The sequence below is a fragment of the Gymnogyps californianus genome, chromosome 9 (genome assembly GCF_018139145.2).
Source record: "Gymnogyps californianus isolate 813 chromosome 9, ASM1813914v2, whole genome shotgun sequence".
NCBI lineage: Eukaryota > Metazoa > Chordata > Aves > Accipitriformes > Cathartidae > Gymnogyps > Gymnogyps californianus.
This window is the reverse complement of record NC_059479.1, coordinates 18,259,232-18,281,367: the sequence shown is the minus strand read 5'-3', so window position 1 is coordinate 18,281,367 and position 22,136 is coordinate 18,259,232. Positions and strand designations below refer to the sequence as shown.

At 40.5% G+C, this 22,136-nt stretch overlaps 1 protein-coding gene across 1 annotated transcript in view; it reads right to left on the bottom strand.

Annotated features, from left to right (window-relative positions):
• GRIA3 (glutamate ionotropic receptor AMPA type subunit 3) overlaps positions 1–22,136 on the bottom strand; it is a 154,948-nt gene that overhangs the window by 71,922 nt on the left and 60,890 nt on the right. The window contains exon 4 of the mRNA XM_050901512.1: positions 14,489–14,676. Coding sequence (XP_050757469.1) covers positions 14,489–14,676 — 188 coding nt within the window. The remainder of the gene's footprint in view (positions 1–14,488; positions 14,677–22,136) is intronic.

The window sequence follows — 22,136 nt, the reverse complement described above, 5'->3', positions numbered from 1 at the left end:
AATAGTAACTAGCCTCCAGCTGACCTTTGTGTTGCTGATCACAACCCTCTAAGCCCAGCAGTTCAGTTACTTTTAAATCCACCTTACTGCCTCTGTGGGCTTTGACTTTAAACAGTCATTGAAAAATACAAGCTAAGAGGATATGCCTGCACTTTTACCTAGAGAAGTAGTTATCACAATTTTGGCAGCAGTGAAAAGAAAACTACCGTGTCCAATTAATACCTGTTTGGAGCTCACCTTCCCTTCATTTGAATCCATTGCCATCTGGTCAGTTTAGTCTGTTTAATCAAAGTTATTTATCATCCTTTATTTACAAATGAAAGAAGAAAGAAAAAAATTAGATCACAAAAGTACAGACTACCTCATCTACAGCTCAAACCCCTGATATTTTATGAGTCTATTAGATCTTTCTATAACATAAAATACTGATGCTGACAGGTAGTATTGCCACAAAGAAGGTCTAAAGATTTTTACTGTGCTTTTCATACCTGACAAATGGCAGAAATATGCCACTTAAATGGAATGACAGGCAGAGATCTGACCTGCTGTAATGTGTCTTTCCATTTCAACCATATCTGGGAACAATGAGGCAGTTTAGAACTCTTCTTTCCTAGGTTTTAAAAAGACAGCAAGAAAAATGAGATTTTCTGTAAGCTCAGAGTAAAAAAAGGATTTTGTTGTCTTTGTTGAGATTATTCATGCATTAATTTAGGTTCCACTTTTGCAAAAAAGCCCACATTTAACTTCAAGCATTTCTACTGATTTTTAAGTATACATGTAAGTTTCTGAGGAGAGGAGAGCTTAGCTATCTCCAGTTGAGCAGTAATGTGCCTTTATACCTTGCCATAGAAATACAATTATGACACCTTTGCCTTCAGAGCGGTGTGCAAATGCCAGAAGTGATGGCACGATTCTTTCTTTTCAGCAGCAAACAAGCAAAACAGATAAATGAACTCAGGTCTAAAAAAAATCTCAACAGCATCGTCGGGATCAGCTATCAGCGTTGACTGCACTTTGTGGGAACAGCATGGATATCAAGCACAGCAACAACTGCCTGGCAAGCCTAAATTGTTGTGGAGCACACTGTCTTCTCTCCTGGGTATCAGGTTAGGTGTTTTCTAGTTTCTATCCCTATTGATAGCATTTCTGTTCTGAGGATGGAGTTACTTAAAGCGTATCTCAGATCCGAGCAGCTCCTACCTGATACTGGATTGAATGACTGAAAAGTTGTGCCCTGTGATGCAGCACCCTATTGGACCAGTAGCACTGGCTAATTTGGTCTTCAGGACACACTTAAGAAAGGAGAGGAACAGAGTATCAGGGTGACAATCCAATTAGTTCAATAAAAGCTGAAGTCAAGGCCCCAAAAGTTCTTGTCAGTATGTTAGCAAGGATGTTTAGCTTATCTTGAGTGGCATCTGCAATGTACTGCATCTCAGCTCTGTTTCTACCACTCAACAAAAGGAGAAACTGAAGAAGCCGTTCAGCTGGAAAAGAGTCCTCTCCCTGGCCTCCCTCCCACTCCTGTAGACCCTTGCTGCAGTGGGGGAGCTGCCCATGGGGCTTGCAGCCGCTGCACTTCAGTTCTCTGGGGTCAGTGCATTGTTAACAGGATTGTAGTTACCTTCTACAGTGTTATCATGCGAGCAAAGGTGCAATAGCATTTGACAGCCATACATAATCATTCCTCACTATGTTTACTTCGCACAGGTCACCTCTTGTCACGTAAATTTTCCAGATAGGAGTAGGATAAATAGGAGGAGAACAGAAAATAAAAGCTCTCCTGAAATGTGAACAGGATTTTCCTCATTTAACCAGCTGCCACAGTAAAAATAAGATCCCTTGTAATCTCAGTAGGTCCATTTTACCCTAAGTTCGCAGAGCCCACTCCCCTGTTTTCCAATTTACACACATGGTCCTGCAGAAAGAGCGAGATCCCTTTGAGGATTATAAACACTAGACAAGGCTCGATCTTCCCTCAGTAAATTCATAAAAAATAGCTTTGTTGGTATCATGATTTTGTCTCTTTCTATCACACCAACAACACCAGCACCAACATATGAGGTTCCAAAGGAATCACAATCCTGTGGTGGCAAAAGATATGTCACAGCTAGTGGTGGTCTGTCACAGCCAAACAAGTGATACTTGTCCTGCCTTTAATTCCACGGAAATAAAGCCATTTCCACGTTCAGTAGAAACAGCTTCCCTCATACAAACGGTCAAAACTTCATGATTGTAATTCAGTCGAGAAGGCGATTTATTTCTTCACTTAGTATTAATGGGATGGGAATCCAGCCACCATAGATTGTGATGCTGTAAAATATGCAGTAAACAATGATTTCATTTATATGAAGAATGAGTACTATATTAAATTTGAGTTAAATATTAAATGAAGAATGTATTAAATATTAAGATGAAGATTCCCCACACGTATTATTTGTTGCAGATAAAAATAACTGCATATATAGTTGAGATTAATTCATCCACCATTTCACAGGCTTCATGTCCTTAGGGAATGTCACAAATCCATACACAGTCCCAATTGCTGGATTTTGTATTTTTGTGCAGTATATGGACCTAAGAATTTTACTTCCATGCAAATGCCACCTTACTCCTTTGTGACTACTCTCATAACCAAAATCCTACTTTCCTCTATAGCACAGTATCATGATCATTCGTTTGGGCTTATAAAACATTCTTCAAACAGCTTTTTGCTCTTCCGCAATGTATCTCTCATGGGAGATACTCTCCTAGAGAACAGTAATCTCCTAGAAGAAGGGGACAAAAATGTGCATGGTAGAAGCAGGGATCTGAGATGCCTCTGAAGCATTTTATTAAAGTTTTTCCCCCTCTGGCCCCCTTCTTGTGCCCTTCTCTCCCTTGCCTCTCTCCTTGATGACAGTCACATCAAGAGTGAAACTTTACTTTTAGGCCATCTCCAGACAGATGATGGTTGTGGACATTAGTCCTTGGAGGGTAATTAAATGCAACATCTGAAAGCTGTATTGTATTTTGTTCTCCCTCCATATGGCTAAACTTTCTTTTCCCATAACTAATCTGACATTCGCTGATTGAAGATTGTGTAGTGGAATATGCATTTAATTTGTGCAAAAAAGGTTACATTAGAAATTACTCAGGAAAAAAATTACAAACTGCAACATAAGTTCTGAGGGCATGATACTTCCTCCTAATTTCTTTCAGTGTGATGACAAAGTTTTCTGTGAATTTTCTGTGCCCTGAAACAATTTTCCTACATTCATTTTCCTTGGTGTGACTTAGCAATATTGTCAGATTAACTAATCTGTTGGCACAGTTATTGTTAAACGACATATTCTACTGCAAAACATCAGACCCTGGAGGACACTGAGATGAAGAGTTCTATGATCCCTGGTAAATGACATTCATAATCACAATTATTTACTCTTTAAGCCAAATAAAATTCATTAAATAAACTTTTCTTTATATCTAAACCTCTTCTTTGTTCAGACAGATGAGAACAGTGTTGTATCTCTCAGGACTGCATCTCTCTTCACAAGTCACGTCCTTCAATACAAAGACCTTCACGTCAAAACCAATCAAAACTTAAGCTATCCTTCATCACTTGAAGCTATTTCACTAAAAACAAGATCAGACACGGGGAGTTGTTACAATCATAACAAAAATTCTTTGTAGCTTATGAAAGGGATACTCAAAATTGCTGAGACCTTTGCCCCTTATTTTGCCACGACATTCTCAAGAGAAGATACTTGTTCCCAGAGAGCTTCCTTGAAGAGATGTGTTATAGAAATTTTTAATTAGAGAATTCTTTAGCTTCTTGAGTGAGATTAATAAAGTAAAAGTCCAGTTGTGTTCTGGAGGAATTTTTGTAGTTGTATTTATGGGAAGTAAATGACTTAACTAAATATGTTACTCTGCAGCAGTGATTTCCACACATAGGTCATTTTAGGAAGGAGATCATATTTTAATTGTCTATGCAGTTCTAGTATATTCTTTGAGAAATATCCTCCCTTGAAAAATATTCATAATGGAGTGATTTTACATGCAAGGTTAATTTCACAGAAGTTCCAGTACTTTCTAAAGCCTCTGCGAAATCTTAAGTTCAAAACTCACCTGAAATTTCACACAGAGGCTTCAGATCTCATAGAAAACAACCGAAAAACAAATGAGTACAAGAAATTTCAAATCACAATAAGCTTTCTGTGTTGAGTGCCAGAATTACTTTAATTTGACACTGACAAATCATGCTACGGTACTCTCCTCATTGGTTTCATCTTCTAGATCTGCTGGTTCAGTGTTCTGTCTTCCTCCCTCTTTCTTGGCTATAACCCTTTTCAGGTCAGACACTACCAGAAGGTCAGCAACCACGACATCAAGGGATTTGGGTTATGTTCTCTGATCTGACACAAATTTTTGGTATGATGTTCAAAAATTACTTGGCTCTGATGCTTTTCAATGCACTGTTGTCATCAAAGCTTGAATAACTTTTTTGAAGATAACTGATTTGGTAGTGTATTTGGAACTTTGCGATTTCTATTTCTCTACATGGATCTTCCAAAGAGTCCAGGGAAATTGAAATTCATATTAGCGGATAGGAAGGGTACACAGAGAAAGATCCTCGCTGTATTCCATCTTCCTACTGCTTCTGATAAATTCTGAAATATTCATCTATCTTGCATCTCACCCCGTCAAGGGTGTCGCAGATGAGCGACAGTCAAGGCCCTGTGGAAATACATCTTCTGCTGCTTAAGGTTCAGTTCACCACCTCTGAGAAGAGACAGGAGGTTTCGCTAACCTGAGAGTGAATAGGTACCGCTGCTATCTCTGCTCTGATACTCTAGAGAGCCCAAAAGAAGAGAAATTTATGTTAACTGCTCAGCTGAGTAAGCCTCTCAGAAACCATCTCATGCTTTTCACTGACACACAACCACCTTTTCAAAAGACACCAGTATTTCTTAGTCAATTCTTCTTAGCTCAGAAACGTGCACCTGGCTGTACTGCTAGAGTTGATTGCCCTTCCCTAGCAACATTAATCATTAAATTTCCTTCAATCTACAATGCAACCAGCTCCCATCCCATGTAACATGGTCCCATCACAGTAACATCCTCATTTCCAACTTCACACATGCTCTCTTTACTTACGTTACCGCCTTGCTTCTCGACAGTTGTGGATGCTCTCATTGCAGACCTACAATTCCACACCAGGTATATCAAAATCAGCACTATCAAAACTGACTTCCAGACTAGCATCCTTCGCTAAGTTTCACAACACCTAAGGTCACTTTCACAAAGACTATTAATAATAGTAATCTTACATTTATTCTTAGTTTTCCAAACCTTCTGCAGGAATCACAAATGCTTCAGCACTGTCATACAGTTTGAAGGCATATCCACATCATTAACAAGCAGTTCTTTAGTGACCTTTGGATCCTGTGCCTAATCCCTGTGACACAGGAGATGATATCTAACTGCCCCTTTTGGCTTTCAATACTGTGAAACTGTATGTTGAACATTCTTAAGAGCATACTCTTGCAATCACAGACAAACATAAACAATGCTCATTTCTTCTTCTCATATCCCACAGGGTAAATGAAACCTCCTTCAGTCTTAGCTGCTCAAAATATAAAAGGATATATATCCGTTGTGGGAAGAGAGGAAGAAATTAGGTAAACTGAGGCACACAGTTTTCATTTTAAAAATACATAAATTTCCCATTTTCTCCACACCTCCCATCAGCATGTCAGAGTAAAATCCCAGTATTATTCCCTGGAATTGAACAAGAGTCCTTGGAAACAGAATTCTGCTTACATAAACCATTACTGCACGTCAGGATCACTTCAAACTATTATTTGGATATAACCCAGAAGTGTCGCAGTAATTCAGTCCCAATGCTCACATGAGAATCTTTTGGAAGGGGTTTTGTACTGCAGAGCACTGCCTTCAAGCAGACCGAAAAATACTGAATAGTAGCCATTCTTTTTTTTTTTCTCCTTTTGAGCATTTCCTTTCCTTTTTAAATGCCCTATGAAATTAAGAAAAAAAAATAAATCAGTGCAACCTCCTCTAGGAAAAACAAGGTTACCTCTTCTTATATTTTTTTTACTATAAATGGAATTTTACTGTGACTAGAATTGCATTCCATTTGCTCTTTTCAGTGCTTTGAAGGAGTTTGAAAGGTTTATTCTGCTTCACTATAAACAGCAGTCTGCAATATTCCCCGTATACCTTGGTGCATAAACCATGAACTGAAAGAGATTACGAAGAGTTAATTTATTTTTACTAGACTTAAGTCTATGCAGCAGGGGAGGCCGTTTTACTCATATGAGGTAATAAAGTTACAGCAGTATTTCTCTTTTCTGATTCCTTACATGCATTCTCCCAGGATAGAAGATACTCAGGGTATTTTTAAGGGTCTATATATATTGATGATAATTTTATTCATTACACGTTCTGAAGAACAAGCTTCCAGTAGTACATCGCCATTATACCTACACATGCACGCCCATGGTGTGACACAAATAAATTTAATTTAGTAACATGAACTTTTTTTAAGCCTGGGAACATTAACTTCCTCTAAAATTGTTATGCCGTTTTCCATCTTACTGGTTGAATACTGTAGGATGAGTTTGTATTTGAGGTTTAGTTGATGACTTATAGGGCCTGATTCTTCATAAATTTAGCCCAGGCTGCCCCTGGTAGCTTTAATCTGCTCCACAGAGGCCAGTGGAATTGCACTGGTATGAAGGCAGGATAAGAGATAGGAATCACGTATGAAGGTATAATTATAAGCAGCGAGTGATTTGCAGTGGGATGGTACTTTGCCATATTACGGCCTGATCCAAACCCATCTGTAGCCCAGAGCAAATGCACCATAGCTCTGGATCACACCTCATATTTAGGGACTTCCCCCTGCAAGGCTGTAGCTATCAGTTGCTAGTGTCTTATATACCGCACCACCAACATCCTGGCTAAAAAAGCCCAGTGGGGTGGTCCCCACTCCAAAAATCTTGCTATTTGAACTGTAGTGTATCAGTGCTCTATGACATGCACTTGGGAACATCTTGCTGCATGACGGGCCCTGAAAAGCACCAGTGGTTCTCTTCCTCCCCCAGATACGTGATTCATACTGCATCGAAGCCATTAATCCTGGCTTAGTCAGCTGTGAAAAAAAGACATACGCTCTTGTGCGGCTTTTCTCTTACTGAGTTAGGACTTCTTCCCTTGTAAATGAACTTATGAGGCACCAGAACTATCACGCTGTCTCTGGTGGTGTACAACGCCTGTTTGCACAGTGGTACTGTGCTATTACTATTCATTTTGATAGTGTGTTTCCTTCCTCTCCCCGCAGTTGGCTCATCTGAATTGTCGCCAAGATGGTTGCCTTGGAAACTAATTAAGGAAAGCCTTTGGTTAGAAGCAGAGTTTCAAGCATTAAACTATTTGAGAGACAGATGCAGAAATTAAGGTAATGTCTGCTAAGATGAAAGGGTTTGTCCTTTATACGGAGAAGAAAGAACCACATTAAACGCTAGGACTGTAACAAAGCAACTTCTATACAACACTGATTTTTAAAACCTGGAAGAGATGTGCGAGTGAGGGATTTTAAAATCAGCCAGGGGCTTAGAAGAGGTGACAAAGATTCCCAGAGCTATTAGGGATGGGGAGATGGACAAATACAGTGGGACAAAAAACTCAGGAGATCACATGTTGAGCAAATTCTAACCAGCTCTCCCTTTCCCTCAAATACTCTGTATCTTTAAAAGACTTGTTGTGAACGTTGTTTTTGAAAAACACCCGTACAGCTAACAAAAGACCAAATCCTCTCCCCATAGTCCAGGTATGGCATGAGAAGCATCAGTGTGTACATTTGCTTCCAAAGTACATCAAATACAGGAGTGAGAGGCTATTGCAAATGGCCCTCAGGCTCAACTTTTCTACTGAGACTGTCAACAAGGGTAACAATTAGTGCCAGCTGCAGAAGCAGCTCATACGATGTGGACACAGGCTAAATAATGAGTGGGACCCTCAGAGGGCTTTCTAAGGGCAAACACACATGCACAAATTCTGTGCACTGAAAAGCTGCAAAGAAAGGCGAACTATGCGGCAAATTGTGCTTTTACAGCTACCTATTAACTGAAGTTCAAAGCAAATACAATCTCTCTAAGAGCACAATGGTATCCATTTAAATATTGTCTCCAGGATAATGTTCAGGATAATGGTTGACTCTATACTTGCAGCAGCGTAACTGAGAAAAGGTTTTGGTTCTCTGTACATTTAATGGCAATGCAGAGGTTGCCATATATATATATATATATGCCTGTAACAGCACAAAAGCATGCTACAAATGTTGTGGTAAAAATATGCAAAATATCAAAAGCAGATGCATGTGTGTGCATTGGTGTGTGCATTTATATCCCATGAATTATCATAAAACATAAAATGAGTAAGTGCTACTACCACAGAAAAATAAAAACTCTAATGGTGACTTCAGGTTCATATGCCTCTGGCATAAGAAACCAGAGCTGCCTGGCAGCGGTCTTCTACGTACAGCAGCTTGCACATTTATGGTGAGACATTTTGTATTAATTATTATTATTACCGATCAGATACATTTAAAACTGTGCTTTAATGTCTTTTGAACACTTTTAAGCTTTGTGTGCCATTACCTCAGTCATTCTGCAGGATGACTAATACTCTGTTAAATTCCTGTCATTTGGAACCTGCCTTGCTTTATGAAGTCTGGATGACAGCTTTGGAGAGACATTACTATTTACAAGCTAGAAGTTCTCTCCTCAGGTATGTGTGAAATGTGCTATATGTGGGGCAGATTAACCCAAGATGTTACTTCTCTCTGCTTTAGCAATCCATCTCTGGCCCTTTATTAGTTTCACAGCTGACAGGAGAAGGCCCTTTAAGGCAGATACAGCTGTCACTTTTGACATACGCCCATTTTTTACTTACCTTCAGCTAGCTACGGTCCTGAGGGTGACTGACCTAAGTAATTCCCCTTTCCTCCCCACGCCCATATGGACCTGTGAGCTGCTGAAACTCTCTGGATGTGAAGGGAAAGAAGTGACCTTTCATTCTGCTTTAGATCCTGGTTTCAACAATACTCATGGGCACCTAATGAAGAAGTGTCCTAAATTTTAAGTTTCTAGTTCACTGGAAACGTAAAAATGAACTGTACCAGTTTCTGAGTGATGTTACACAACACTGTACATATCAGATACTCTCTCGGAGCCTCAGTTGAACCCCCTCCTCTGCTCCACACAGCGGATAAAATTGGGCTGTGGCACGGCCATGGCACTGAGCCCTGGAGAACGTGGCAGGGGCACACCGCTCTGGAGGCTGTGCTCCAGGCAGTACCTTCAGAGGACATGGCATCACTGGGGTTCATTAGCAAAGCCAAAGCTGAAGCTACCCATAGCTCTGCTCCTCCTTCAAGCGTCCCACTGTGTTTATAGGCAGTTGTTATACTTTTAATTGCCACAGAGAACACAGGCAAACCCACACCAGACTATCTGTTTATAACGTAACACATAAACCAGGAAGCTTACATGAAAGTGGTGTTGATTTTTTCACTAAAATTTTTCCTTATTGTTACTGTTTTTAATGACTATTGGTCAACTGAATACTGCAGCTTTGTATTTATTCTTATGACACCCCAAATGTGAAAGCTGTTGTGCAGTGAGCACACTCCTCTGAGATCTGAACAGCTCTGCAGAGGGATGCAGCTGTGGCTGTACTGAAAACCTGCAGACCATCTTCCTAATCGCAAAATTCCAGACTCAAAGGTCAAGTCATAGTCAGTGCTTGCACTGGACAGAGTTCAGTCAATCAGATTACCCTTCTTAATCCTATGGATGCTTTACTTCAAGCTTTCTTTGACAGTGTCACTGTCATTGTAAAATTTTGGGGACTGCATTCTCTACTGTAATATTGCTTCTGCTTCGTGAGATGCCTCCGCTCAGTACAGACATTGCCTTGGAGCCTAACCTTTACGACTGTGTTTGGAGATAGTGTCCTTTTGATAAAAGCATGCAGTCTCTGAAATAAACAGGTCTTTTGTAAAGTTTCACCATTTTGATCCTAAATGGAGTTTCTTCCTCCTTATTTTCCCTCAGGAGATTTTCTTCTAAATGGACATAAAGCTACTCTAGTCTGAAATACAGCTTGTTATCTTGGGAATAAGAAAAACATATTTCTTAACTTAAAAATATGTCTCTAAATACACGGTTGAACAGGCTAAAGCTTACTGTTAGTTCTCAGAAGAAAATGTTCTTCTGTTTATGAGAACAAAATTTTATATCTATCTGTGAAGGAATACTGGAATATTTTAGCATCAAGGGACAAGAAGTGTGGGGAGCTTAAGAATTTTGCATGACATAAGTGTTGCTATCTGTATGCTTGAGAGGCCACTAGATGATTAAATTGGATATAGTTTTGTTGTGCTACGAGGGATATGGATCCACACGCTCAATGGTTATAGAACTATAGGGCAAGTGAACAAATAGACGGTAACTTACAGAATGACTATTAATCTCTCTGCTTCCCCTTACTCTGCAGCTGAAGACAGGGCCAGAGGTGATTTGGGCAGGGTATCCAGCTCTAGGACACAATATGGGGCCCATCATGAGATTCTCTGGAAGGGGAATGAAACCAGATGCGCTGCAGCGTGAAACCTGGCACAAAACAGGTTACCCAGGCAGAGTAAGAGCTGAGGTGTCCTCTTTCCCCTACCTAACATTTACATACCAGGGGGAGACAGCTGGGAGAGATCCTTCCCTGGGTACCAGCCAGCCCTGAGAAGAGAAATACTTCATATGACAGGTTTCAGACCTTGGAAACATAGGGACATACAGATGTGCCAGATGCTAAAGGCATATGGAATACTCAAGGTCACTGACTCACATGTCTGTATGTCGCTGGAGGAAGGTACAGAATATTCCAGCAGGACCTGAAGTCTCTGAAGAAAATCCTCAGATGCGTAGTTGTCTTTAGATAAGCCTATACTTTTGGAAGAGAGGTATACCCTGGTCTGAACTGGTTGAAAAAAGCATCAAAGGAAGAGAACTGCACACACTGACCAGCCTGATACAGGAGAAGAGGTCACTCTTATTTAATCCAAGCACTAACACAAATCCATGATATGCAGTTTCTGGAGCAGAGAACTGACAAGCTTGCCGAATGGCCTGGCCAAGAGCCCAACAGTCTGACAGCAAACTCAGCACGTGTGTAGACTGTTTAGTGGTTTACAGTCTGTTTATTTCTGCTATGACTTTTGTTCTTGAATAAGTCCTATTTAAGCTTCTGAAATCCAGGGTCACTGGCAAATGCTGCTGTTGTCCCTGAGAAAATGAAACGGCAGGTGCCACACATTCCCACAGTGACTGCAGTAAATCCCCCTCTGGGGGGAGGCATCACTCCCAGAAGGTGATGGGAGGGTTGACCTTTGAAGATGTGCTCCTGAGGAGGCCAAACAAGGGAGAGGGATGGAAAGGCAGCTGGGCTGAGGCAGCCTATGCCAACCCTCTGTGGGACAGAGTTTGTCCATCAGTATTCTGCCATAACAGGTAGAGAGTCTTGGCTTCCCTTTGCTCTCACTGGGAAAAAGCTCTTCAAAGCCACGTGCAGTTGTGCAGTCAGCATGCTGTTAATGTGCTCAGATGTTACTGCCTCTTAGCCGAGCAGACTTTCTAGGCTCCACACAAAGCACTGATTTGACTTTCCAAACTGCAATAAAATGCTAGATTTGAAATATGCAAATCCAGAGTTATCTTTCCCCTCAATGGTATGCTATCAGCAAACACAGTTGGCTAAAACGAAGACAACTCACCACTCCCTTGAGCAAACTGGCTGGCTGGCTGGATTTAAGTACCACATGTATTTGTGAGATTCTTTTAACTACTTTATGAGAAGATAACAAGGTAAGCAGAGGAGATGGAAGGAAAAGCCTAAAACCAATAATTGTTCAGCTATTAACCTGGGGTCCACCATTACGGACTTTCCCTGCAGAAACTTAAGTCATTGCTTTTCAGTATCAGATAAAAAAACCTCTGGAAATTGTTGCTAGAAGATATTTTTAGCATCAGAGGCACCAGCCTGGGATGTGCTCGGGCAATTCTTCGTCAAGTGAATGGTCCCAGTAAAATAAATAGCACAATACTCATAAAAAACTGCTGCATAATCAGACTCCTCGTTAGACTGCTAAAAAGACGTGATTAATACTAGAGTATTAATCTCAGAAGGTATGTTTATTTTGCTTTACTATCTAGCTTGGTTTCCTAAACAAAAAGTTCTAAATCCATTTTTGATACTGCAAATTCAAACAATTTTGCTCATGAGTATCTTCAATGAAATTAAGTAGAAATAGTCATATTACATCAATAGGGTGACATATATGACATAGTATGTCTGTGTGAAAATGTCTGCCGGATTTGGTTGCAAAACAATGGACTGATAGTGTTCAACTGATTTGCTAAAACTGGTTGATACAGTCCTAAAATCCAGCTGCAAGAAAGTTTTAAGATCTTTTAGAAATATTTGAGAGAATTTAGGATAAAGATTTCATGGAAATGTCACAATTTTGTGTAAATAAAGTTCAAAAGATGGACAGCGGGCATAACACTGAAAAAGAGTCATTTAAGAGTACAGAGATGCGCTATATACAATACAATAATGACAACAGAAAGGCTCTAATTATGCAAAAGTGTGAGTACTGTACAGTGTACTGTAGAGGGAACTGTATTGGGGAAACCTGGAGGCCCCAATAGCAAATCTTTAGTTACACAGATGCTAATCACATTGATAGAACGCTGAATCAAACATTTAATAAAATTACTAGGTTTGAATTTAGAATGCTTGCAGAAGAAAAGAGTTTGCCAGTTTCTTGCTACATGGTTTGCTTGGTATATAGCTTTCATTTTAGGTACTGGAATGGTTTGATTATTTTTTTTTCTCTCACTTGCACAATATGAGAAAAAGAGAGAACAAAATGTAAATGGAGTTAGAAAGATCAAACAAAAGGCCTGTTCCCCAGCTGAGAGTGGGGCCTAAGAGCCATTTAAGCTTGGCTCAGGAGTGCTCTCCTGCATCATTTTCAGAAGAGTGCTGTTGGTATGGTGTTTTGCACCTTTTGCAAGAACATGAGCAAATTGGGGGGGGGGGGGGGGAGTTTCTTACACTTTGCTGTATGAATTTCCCTAAAGAGAGCACTCACCATATTGACTAAAAATACAGTGTAAAATGCAATGCTATGTATTAGTATCACAACCATACTAGCTGTCAGAGTTACAGACCAGCATCGGCTTGTGCTGTGTTCTCTTGAGCACCTCTTTCCTTCCTGTTGCCCTCTATAACCAGCAGCTATGGGACCTGGCCGTGACTACAGCGATTCAGTCCCCGCAGACAGGCCCTCAGTGATAGACCTCAAGGCTTGACAGGAACTCAGTATTTTGAGAAGGAACTCAGTTAATACAGCTTTTGCATTTTCCAGGGTTTATGGCAGCGAGGTCAGTTTGCTACTAGTTTACAATACAACATTTCTAAAAGATATGCTAATGATTCATGAAATTTAAATGTTACTTTTGATCTATTCCATACTATAAACCCACGGTTAAATTTATGAAGTGGCAATAATCAGAGGATTTTTCAGTCTTAATGTAAGTGAATTCCCACACGCCTATGAATCAACAAGCAGCATGCATTTGGTTCCATACCAACACCAGCTTTGCTGTGAGCCCAGGCAGCAGGGAACTGTCCTGCTTCTGCTCCCTGCGATGTGCGTCTGTTACTACACCTCTTCAAGCACATTGCACAGCACAGCCAGTGGCACAGGCATTCTGGGTAGCACCCTGGGATGGCCAGAGGGTATGGCCATTCCTCTGTGGCAAAGCAAACGCTGGGAAGGCCATGCAATAGCAAAACAATCACCCAAAAGTGCATCTTCCCTACTAACGGTGTTTAGACTCTATCACCCACAATTTAAGCCTGTCAACAGCACCGGCTGTGCAGAGGGAAGGGCTTTATGTATCAAAAAGTGCTAATGAGCCATTTGGACTACCAGCTCAATTTTTCATTAGCAATATTTCCATTTGGGAATTCTTTAAGCTGATTCAAAACTACTTCACTGGCTTTTTATTTCTTGTTTCACGTTCCACTTAAACTGCACCTGTCTTGCAATCCCTACAAGTAGCCCTGATGCCAGTGATGTTACTCTGGCAGCTGGGGTTTTAGGTTCTTAACCTACTTAAAAATAATTCATTATTACCATTTGGGAAAAAATACCACAGAGACTTTTCCTGGTAGGTTACATGTAAGTGCTGCCACCAACTATGAGCATTCACTGAGGCATTTTAGTTTCACTAGGTAACCGGCCAGTTGTTGGGACTCACACCTCAATGGATATTTAATTAATTTCTAGAAATAGACAGTTCTAGAAACATTAACGATGTCTGTCACAGAGAGATGACAATTTCTGAAAAGCATATACCTGTTCCAAAATGGTGTTGATTCTGTCTACTTCACAGTCAATTAAGTATCTTTTTTCTTGCCGCCTGTCCATCTCCTCTATAATTCTTCTGAACTCTTGAACATCCTTTATGCTTCCTACAGATCTGGCTGTCACTTGCCAGTTGTTCTGTACTGCTGCTTCCATAATCGCCTGAAGAATGGAAAATCCTGTAGGGGGAAGAGACAATGCAACCATTTAGAAACAGAACAAAAATAAAAACTACTTTGAATGTTTGACAAAGGGTTCACAAAAACTTGCATCATCTAAAGGGACACAGACTAGCTAGCAGCCTGCAAGTGCTTCGGTACTTGAGAGAGCAACAGTGTAGTGACCAGTTTCTTCTTTCAGCTATGCCACTGCCAAAGTCACTGACTTCAGCAGAATTGCTTGGTGGTATATTACTGTGAGGCGTATCAGAATCTGTCCAATATATCATATTATGATCCTCTCAGGGATGTTTATGGTCGTGCTGGGGTCTGTGCCAGCTGAGAATAAGAGCCGGCAGCCATTACTTGGGCAAAAGTCCATCAGCTTGAAGAGCCGGACAGCAGGGGTAATTTGCCTGTGCAGACTGCAGCAATGGGTCATTACCTGGCAAAGATCCAAGCACTGCACAAGAATGCCAATTAAGTCATTGTACTGGTTATTGGAACCACGAACCACAGGAGAATATTTTACTGATACTCACTTTGATTTCAAAAAATGTTTTTAAATATGGAGTCTAGAAGCATTAACCACACTTTCAGTGCTTTCATTAAGGTAATACCAACTCATTTAGCAGCCTCAACAGAGGAGAGAAGCAGCACAGAATGACCAAAGACTGCACAGTGGGAAATTATACAAGCAAACAGCATTTCATTTCTTGTGAACAGCTGTGCCTCGGCAGCAGACAGAACTCAAGTCAAGTCCCTAAGTGAAAGGTGGTGGAACTGGGAACGGTAATCTCCTTCAAGTGATGCTATGTAGGAGTCATCAGACATTGATTTGCATCCCTTTATTATAGTATGTAGCTGGGAATTTGTTGAATTACCTGTTTTGATTCAGGAAATTAACATTTTTGCATAGTTCTAATTGTTTCAAATCTGGGCAGATGCCAATCAAAGACAGAGGTCATCTACTTCAAGCACACACAGTGGTTTCCAGTGGAGTTTCTTTGTACAGAAGCATCCATGTGAGCTGTGTTTCTGTCCAGATAATTTATCTGTAAAACTTCGAATCCAATCATTTAGTCATACTGTGGACTTCTTATCCGCAGCCAGATTTGAGAAGCTCAGAATGTCTTCACACACACAAACATATAAACATACAGGATCAACAATGAATTAATTGTGCTCTGTGATAACCAGTCCCCTACGCTTCTGAAACTGAAAGGAGTTTGAGGTACAGAGGAACAACACGTTCACTGATTCGAATTCTACCAATAGCTATTCTGAACTCAGATATCATTGTAGGGGTATACCGATAACAAAGAACTTGTGCTGCAGTCTCCTCTTCTGTAGCCTGCGGTGAATCTGTAGTGGCTGCCTGAAGCCAGAGGAGCTGCATCATTACCTCATTACAGACACAAACAAGGAAAGAGTGTGATTTTCTAGATTGCAGTTAGATTATTATAATTTACCATGTGACTTCCTTAAGTCTCACTCAAATGCCCTCACTTTCCCTGTGCAGCCTCCTTGATTCTTAATGCTTTTCTTTGTATGAATGCACTTCACTATCCCATGAAAGGTGGTGACAATTAATATGTACGCTGGTTGGGAATTCTTTCTGGCATCTTCTTTCCTCTGAGACTATTGAAAGGGAGGCATTTACATATGTATAGTACAATGAACTCAGTCTTCCTTAACATCATATTTTACAAAAATGGCTGTGATGTCTGTGACAGCATTGTGATTCTATTACATGTAGGAGGAAGATCTAAGCCTGAGATACTTGGTTGTCTGCAAATGAGGAATTTTGATGTGGGAACATAAATACCACTAACGGGGATTTACAAATGCTTTACGTACAAAGATGTGCTTTTAAAAAATATGATTCCATTAAGTAATGAATATTTACAACTTTGTTTCATCATTCATATAATGTCTAAGTATGAACCTTGAGCTTGCTGTAAACAACAGAAAACAGTCCATAAGTCTATTTTTTTCACTCCAAATTGAACAAAATGGTTCAACGTATTATAAAAAAAGTGACACTTTAAAAAAAGTCTGTAGCTCTATTTTTTACTAATAACACATACAAAACCTATGAATTGTCTCAAGGAAAGAAGTGAAAATGAACACGCTGGAGAGCAGATGCCATTGGTTGACTGCCATGCACCCGGTTTCAGTTAACACCCTTTGAGTCAGAGCTCACTTTGTCAAACCTTGAGTATCTCAGAAGAAAGCTGGGCAATTTTCCTCATTTTGTGCAGTTGCATGTTTGTGTGGGTGTGAGCGTGTGTGTTTTTGCATGTGTGTGTATTAGTCAGTGGTTAGCAATTCAAGAAAGAGAAGAGCAAGGTTACTCAGCAGCCTTTCTCCTATGCATGAAAATACAATTACAGTAATCTTAGTGTGAAAAAGTTCCAGAGCTTCATCATTTCTGTCTTTTCTACCTCCTGTTTCTCCTTGTCACACCAAGTCTTTACCATCACAGTCCCCTCTACCCTTGCCAGTTCTTGAAATCCTCCCTACGGTCACCGTCTGTGCTGTGCCAGCTCACCTCTCTTGGGCCCTCTCCCTCTCCCGTCCTCGCTTTGAGAAGCACCATTTGCCCTTCCTGCGACAGCTCGTTAGGCCAGTGCTCTGACGACCTTTACAAAGCCCATTCCCCTTGCTTTACAAAAGCACGGTTCAAACCCGTTTCCAAGAAGGCAGCACACTCGCATCTGTGTGAGTGAACACGTGTTCGCTGTTGCCAGCCTCCGATCTCTCTCCATGCCTATTGCCTTCAGCGCCATTTACTACATTTTACATTGTTACCCATTACGTGGTATTTCTGTAAACAACATGTTCCAGGCTCCAGCTGTACTTTACCATTAAGAGAGCTGTTACATAACCAATGTGATTGTTTAAATAAAAGGACCATTTTATCTTCAAATGTGAACTTTTCTTTCTCCTTAGCATAACAATGCAAGCTGTGACAGTTCGGGGGTGCTGCCTGGGTAACGAATGGGGAAATTATTTTCCCTGTTCTGTGCATGTCAGTGACCAGACCTGTACACTGAGCTTTTCCATTCCCTACCCTCCAGTAAACACACCGTGTGAACGCTTCACAAGAGATGCTTGCCCCTGAGCACCCTGGAGGTGCTGAACTCTCATGGGTGCCCCTCGTCTCATTCACCCTAAAGGAAACCAGCCCGCCACGGCAACTATCTCTATTTTGTAGTTTTTCTACGGTCTGCATCAGATCTATCCCAAAAGACTAAAGGACTGACAATTTACCACAAGTCTGTGAAGAAGCCACGCAGGAAAGGCTTTCATTAATACTGTTGCTGGTTTATACTACTTCAATCGATAAAGCCAAAAAGTATTAGATAAGACAAGAGAAGCTGATATTGTCCTAGAAGATGACAGCAATGAGATCATCTCAAAACAGGTTCATAATACCGTTATTAAAATTCAGAGGCTGTTTATTCTGTATTCATTAACACAAATACAGACAACAGGAAAAATTCATTCAGACCACAATCTGATCTTTCAACCTCTTTTTTCTTAGTCATACCTTGGATATGAAAAAGCAGCAGGATGGAAGGCATGCATTTTCCCGGTAGCACTGCTTGTGAGGCTAGCTTGTCTGATGGCACCACATCCCTTCAATGCACTACATTATTACCATGTTGGCATTACTGATTTACAAATATGTCTGGTCACATGATGGTGATGTCCATACTTGCCAGGTCATGTAACAGACCCATATTACGTTTTGGTCCTTTTTAGCCATGTACTGGGGAGAGGTTGCTCCTGTGATCTTTGAATGCAACCTCACAAGTCAATCTGATCTGCACCTACTAAAAGCTTAGACAACCCTGGCCTTAATATTCAAATGTCTCATTGTCTGGCTTATTCTTAAAACATTGATGATTTAAAAGAGCTAACCCCCATCTAAACAGTCTGCAAAATGATTGGGCTGGAGGTATAGTCATAAAACTAGAACAAAACAAGTGCCCAGCTTACTTCTCAGTGAGCTGAAGCAAGTATTTTGAGTTTTGCTGACTGAAGCTTGCAAAGAGGGAAAATATTCAATATAAATTTCCCTCAAAGCAGGGAAAATATTATTTGTTGCAATGCCATCTCTGTACTTTAAACAACCCAGACAGAATTACATTCTAGGCAGTCCTCCCTGCAGCTGGACTAAGACACAAATTTATCCAGTATCTTCATACTTCTGCCAGGGAAGCAAAGCCTGTACCTCAGTCTTTCAGATCATCCCTTTGATACAAGCATCTCTCAACTGACCCTACTAACACAGGTGAAGAGGACATTTCACTCTTTTGCATCTATGAAAGCTCATGAAACGTTTCCCACATCCACATAAGCAAAATTCATCTGAGCAGTGTGCTCAGCCACATGAAATTCTACGTACTACATCACTGAACTTACTCTTGTTTAAATAACAGCAATCATTAATGTGTCATGAGTAAACGACCACACTGGAACATCTGTAGCATCACCTGAGCCCTGGCAGTTGGCACCAAAGTACTTACTGAGAAAAAATCACCACTTATGTAAATCACTCTTTTCCTGAATGTTCGTGATAAGATCTTGGACCTTAGCCTCCTATTAGAAATGAAAGAGCATTTACGTGCAGTCCCTCTTTCTTTTGCCTTGCTGAGTACCAAAGATCTTTGAGGGCTACATTTTCCTGGCATGCAGCATGTTTGTGCCAGCTGAATGAACATCAGCTCTGATCTGAATACTTGTGTTTTGAACTACGTAGCTGGGACACGATACGAAGAACTAAGGTTCTGGCCTATAAGTGAACTTCAGGGACTTAAGTGTGGAGCTGTGTTTGAGAAGGGCACAATGAACTCACCAAAAAGGAGGCCATCAAGGCAAGTGCTTCCTCAAGACAAATACAAATTCTATGACGCCAACTTACATTTCAAGCATACCAGAGGTCTGTAAATTGAGATATACTTGGATATTTTGTGTGTTTGGCACTGAGCCTAGCACTAATTTAAAAGCAAACAGATCAACATGTTCGGCGTGAGTAAAAAACAACTAGCCAACCCAAAACACCCCCCCATCATTCAAAATCCAAACATGTCGTTAGGCAAGTATGCTTTGCATAACCTACGTCTGCTTAACAATTTTATAGTAGGGGAAGAAGCAAGGAACAAGCTAGTAAATTAGTCACCAGTAAGAGATGCAGCAAATGACTAGTACACTGGAGTGCTCTTTCAGTCTAACACATGTAAGTTCAAATTATTAAATAAAAGTAGAGTACCTGCATTCCATCTGTTTTTGACCTGATCACTTCTATCTGCTAACCAGCACGCAAAGTGTTACACTCTGCTATTCTGGTAGCAGACAATGTTCTAGACCAAGTAGCAAACACACTCTAACATTTTTTTTTTTCTCTGGTTTTTCTATTCGGTAAACCTCTAGTTTGCCCTGTATGTATATTACATTACTGCAACCTGTCATCCACAAACAGAGAAATCTACACAAATAGATACGTCAGCTTGGTTGAGTGAATGTGAACTTGCCTGGCTCTAAAGGAGAATTTACAGGAACCATCTGGTCTGCATTTGCTCGGGATGGGATACAGCTAAACATGCAGGAATTCAGATCTGCTGAATGCAAGTAAAAGACTTTTTTTTTTTTTTTTTTATGGCTTTCTGAATGCATTTCACCTTGATCTGTTCTTTCATAACAACCTTGCATCTAACTCACCCCTCATTTTACTCAAGTTTTAGGTCAGTGCAACTCCAGTGTTTTTGAATGAAGCTGTGCCAGTGTAAAATGAGAGTTATGCAGTAAGGGATCAAAGAGTACAGTAATCAAGGGCAGACATAAAGATGCTGTAAGCAATGCTGTCACTTCTGTAAGGGGACTTATTCATATGACTTTCACAATGATATGGGCAAGTCTCCTGGTGCAGAACAGATAGGTATACCTCAATACAACAATATGATCCAAAGTTTATCGAAAGAGCTGTGTTCTAGTTTCAGCTTTGCTATGCAAACCTTTATTTAAATAATTTCCACAGGAATAATAATTGAGTGATTATAGCTTCTGGATGCAGACGGGAAACAAAACAGATGAGATGGGAACACTTTAAAACCAGAGTATGTTCTGCTTGAGGAAAATATAACAGGTAAACAATCGTGCAGAGAAGGCAGAAGAACTAGCACAGAAAATCAGAGAAAGGAATAATGTATTTTGAGAAGTGACAGAAGGTGAAGAGCATTGTGTGGTCCAGTGGGCATGGGCTGTAGGGTATCCTCTGTGTACTTATTACTAGGAACTGTTGATACTGATGCTATCAGAAAGCTGACAGAGGTAGTAGTGAGGGCATTCTGTCACCAGAGGATGCTGAGATCTGGGAGACATGGGCCTAGGAGTGGTGGAGAGCCCTCCCAAAGGGACAACTTTTTTACATGCAAATGGAAAAATTGTAAAACTACATTAGCATTAAAAATAATTAACTTCCAAGCTTTAGGAGATCTGAATGAAAAAAATAATTAAACTGCTTAAGTACAGAGAGATTTCATCTGTGAAGCTCTACACTGAGTCCAGGGCTTTGTGTGTCCAGCAGAGCCAAAAACCTAAAACTATGCAGTAATCACAGTACTGTTACACATACAGTGGGATGCAAATCTAGGGAGTTCAATTCCAATGATATTCCTGCCCAACACCAATTTCCCTGAGTGCCCTGAATTCTCCAGCAAGGACATGCTCCAAGTGACATCAGCAAATTCAAAATAAACCATTTGCTGAGTACAGTCCTGCATCCTACTGGTATCGGGAAGCTGACACCATAACCTTAGTACAATATCATAGCCTTGCCTAGACGCAGCCTTCTGTAGTGGCTTCTCTCCCTTCTATTCACCTTTGAGCACTTCTATTGCACGACCACACTGTTTTGCAGCCTCACTTACTGCCTCTTGTATGGAGCAAGCTAGAGTGAGTCCACACCAAGCCCTGCTGCTTGCAACAGACTAGCCTTCAGCTGAAAAGTCTTTGAATGATATAATCAGAATACAAGCTTCTTTGAGTAAAAAAGAAGAAACCAAGATACTCAGATATTACCAACCACTTCCTTCAGACCATCAGAGCTGGGTTTTTTCATTACTCCTGTGCATTGGTTACTGAAGAAACCAGATCTAGCCACCATGGATAGAAAATATCTCAGCCATAATCCTCTTGATGTCAGATGCTATAAAGTTGACCATAGTGAGGCCTAAGTGAGATGCTTTGGCCTTAGTCTGTTCTTAACTTCAGGCACATTTGGATGACAGTCTCTTAGGTTCTCTTTCTAGTCAAGAGAGAGGGATGTCGTGTAATTTTTCTGTGTTTGCAACATGCGTGGAAATCAATGGAAGAAAATACATAAAAGAATGAAGTTGTGTAAGGCATCATCATGTAGGTATCACGCACAACCTTTACCTGCAACTGAAAAACTAAAAGAGAACAAAAATCCC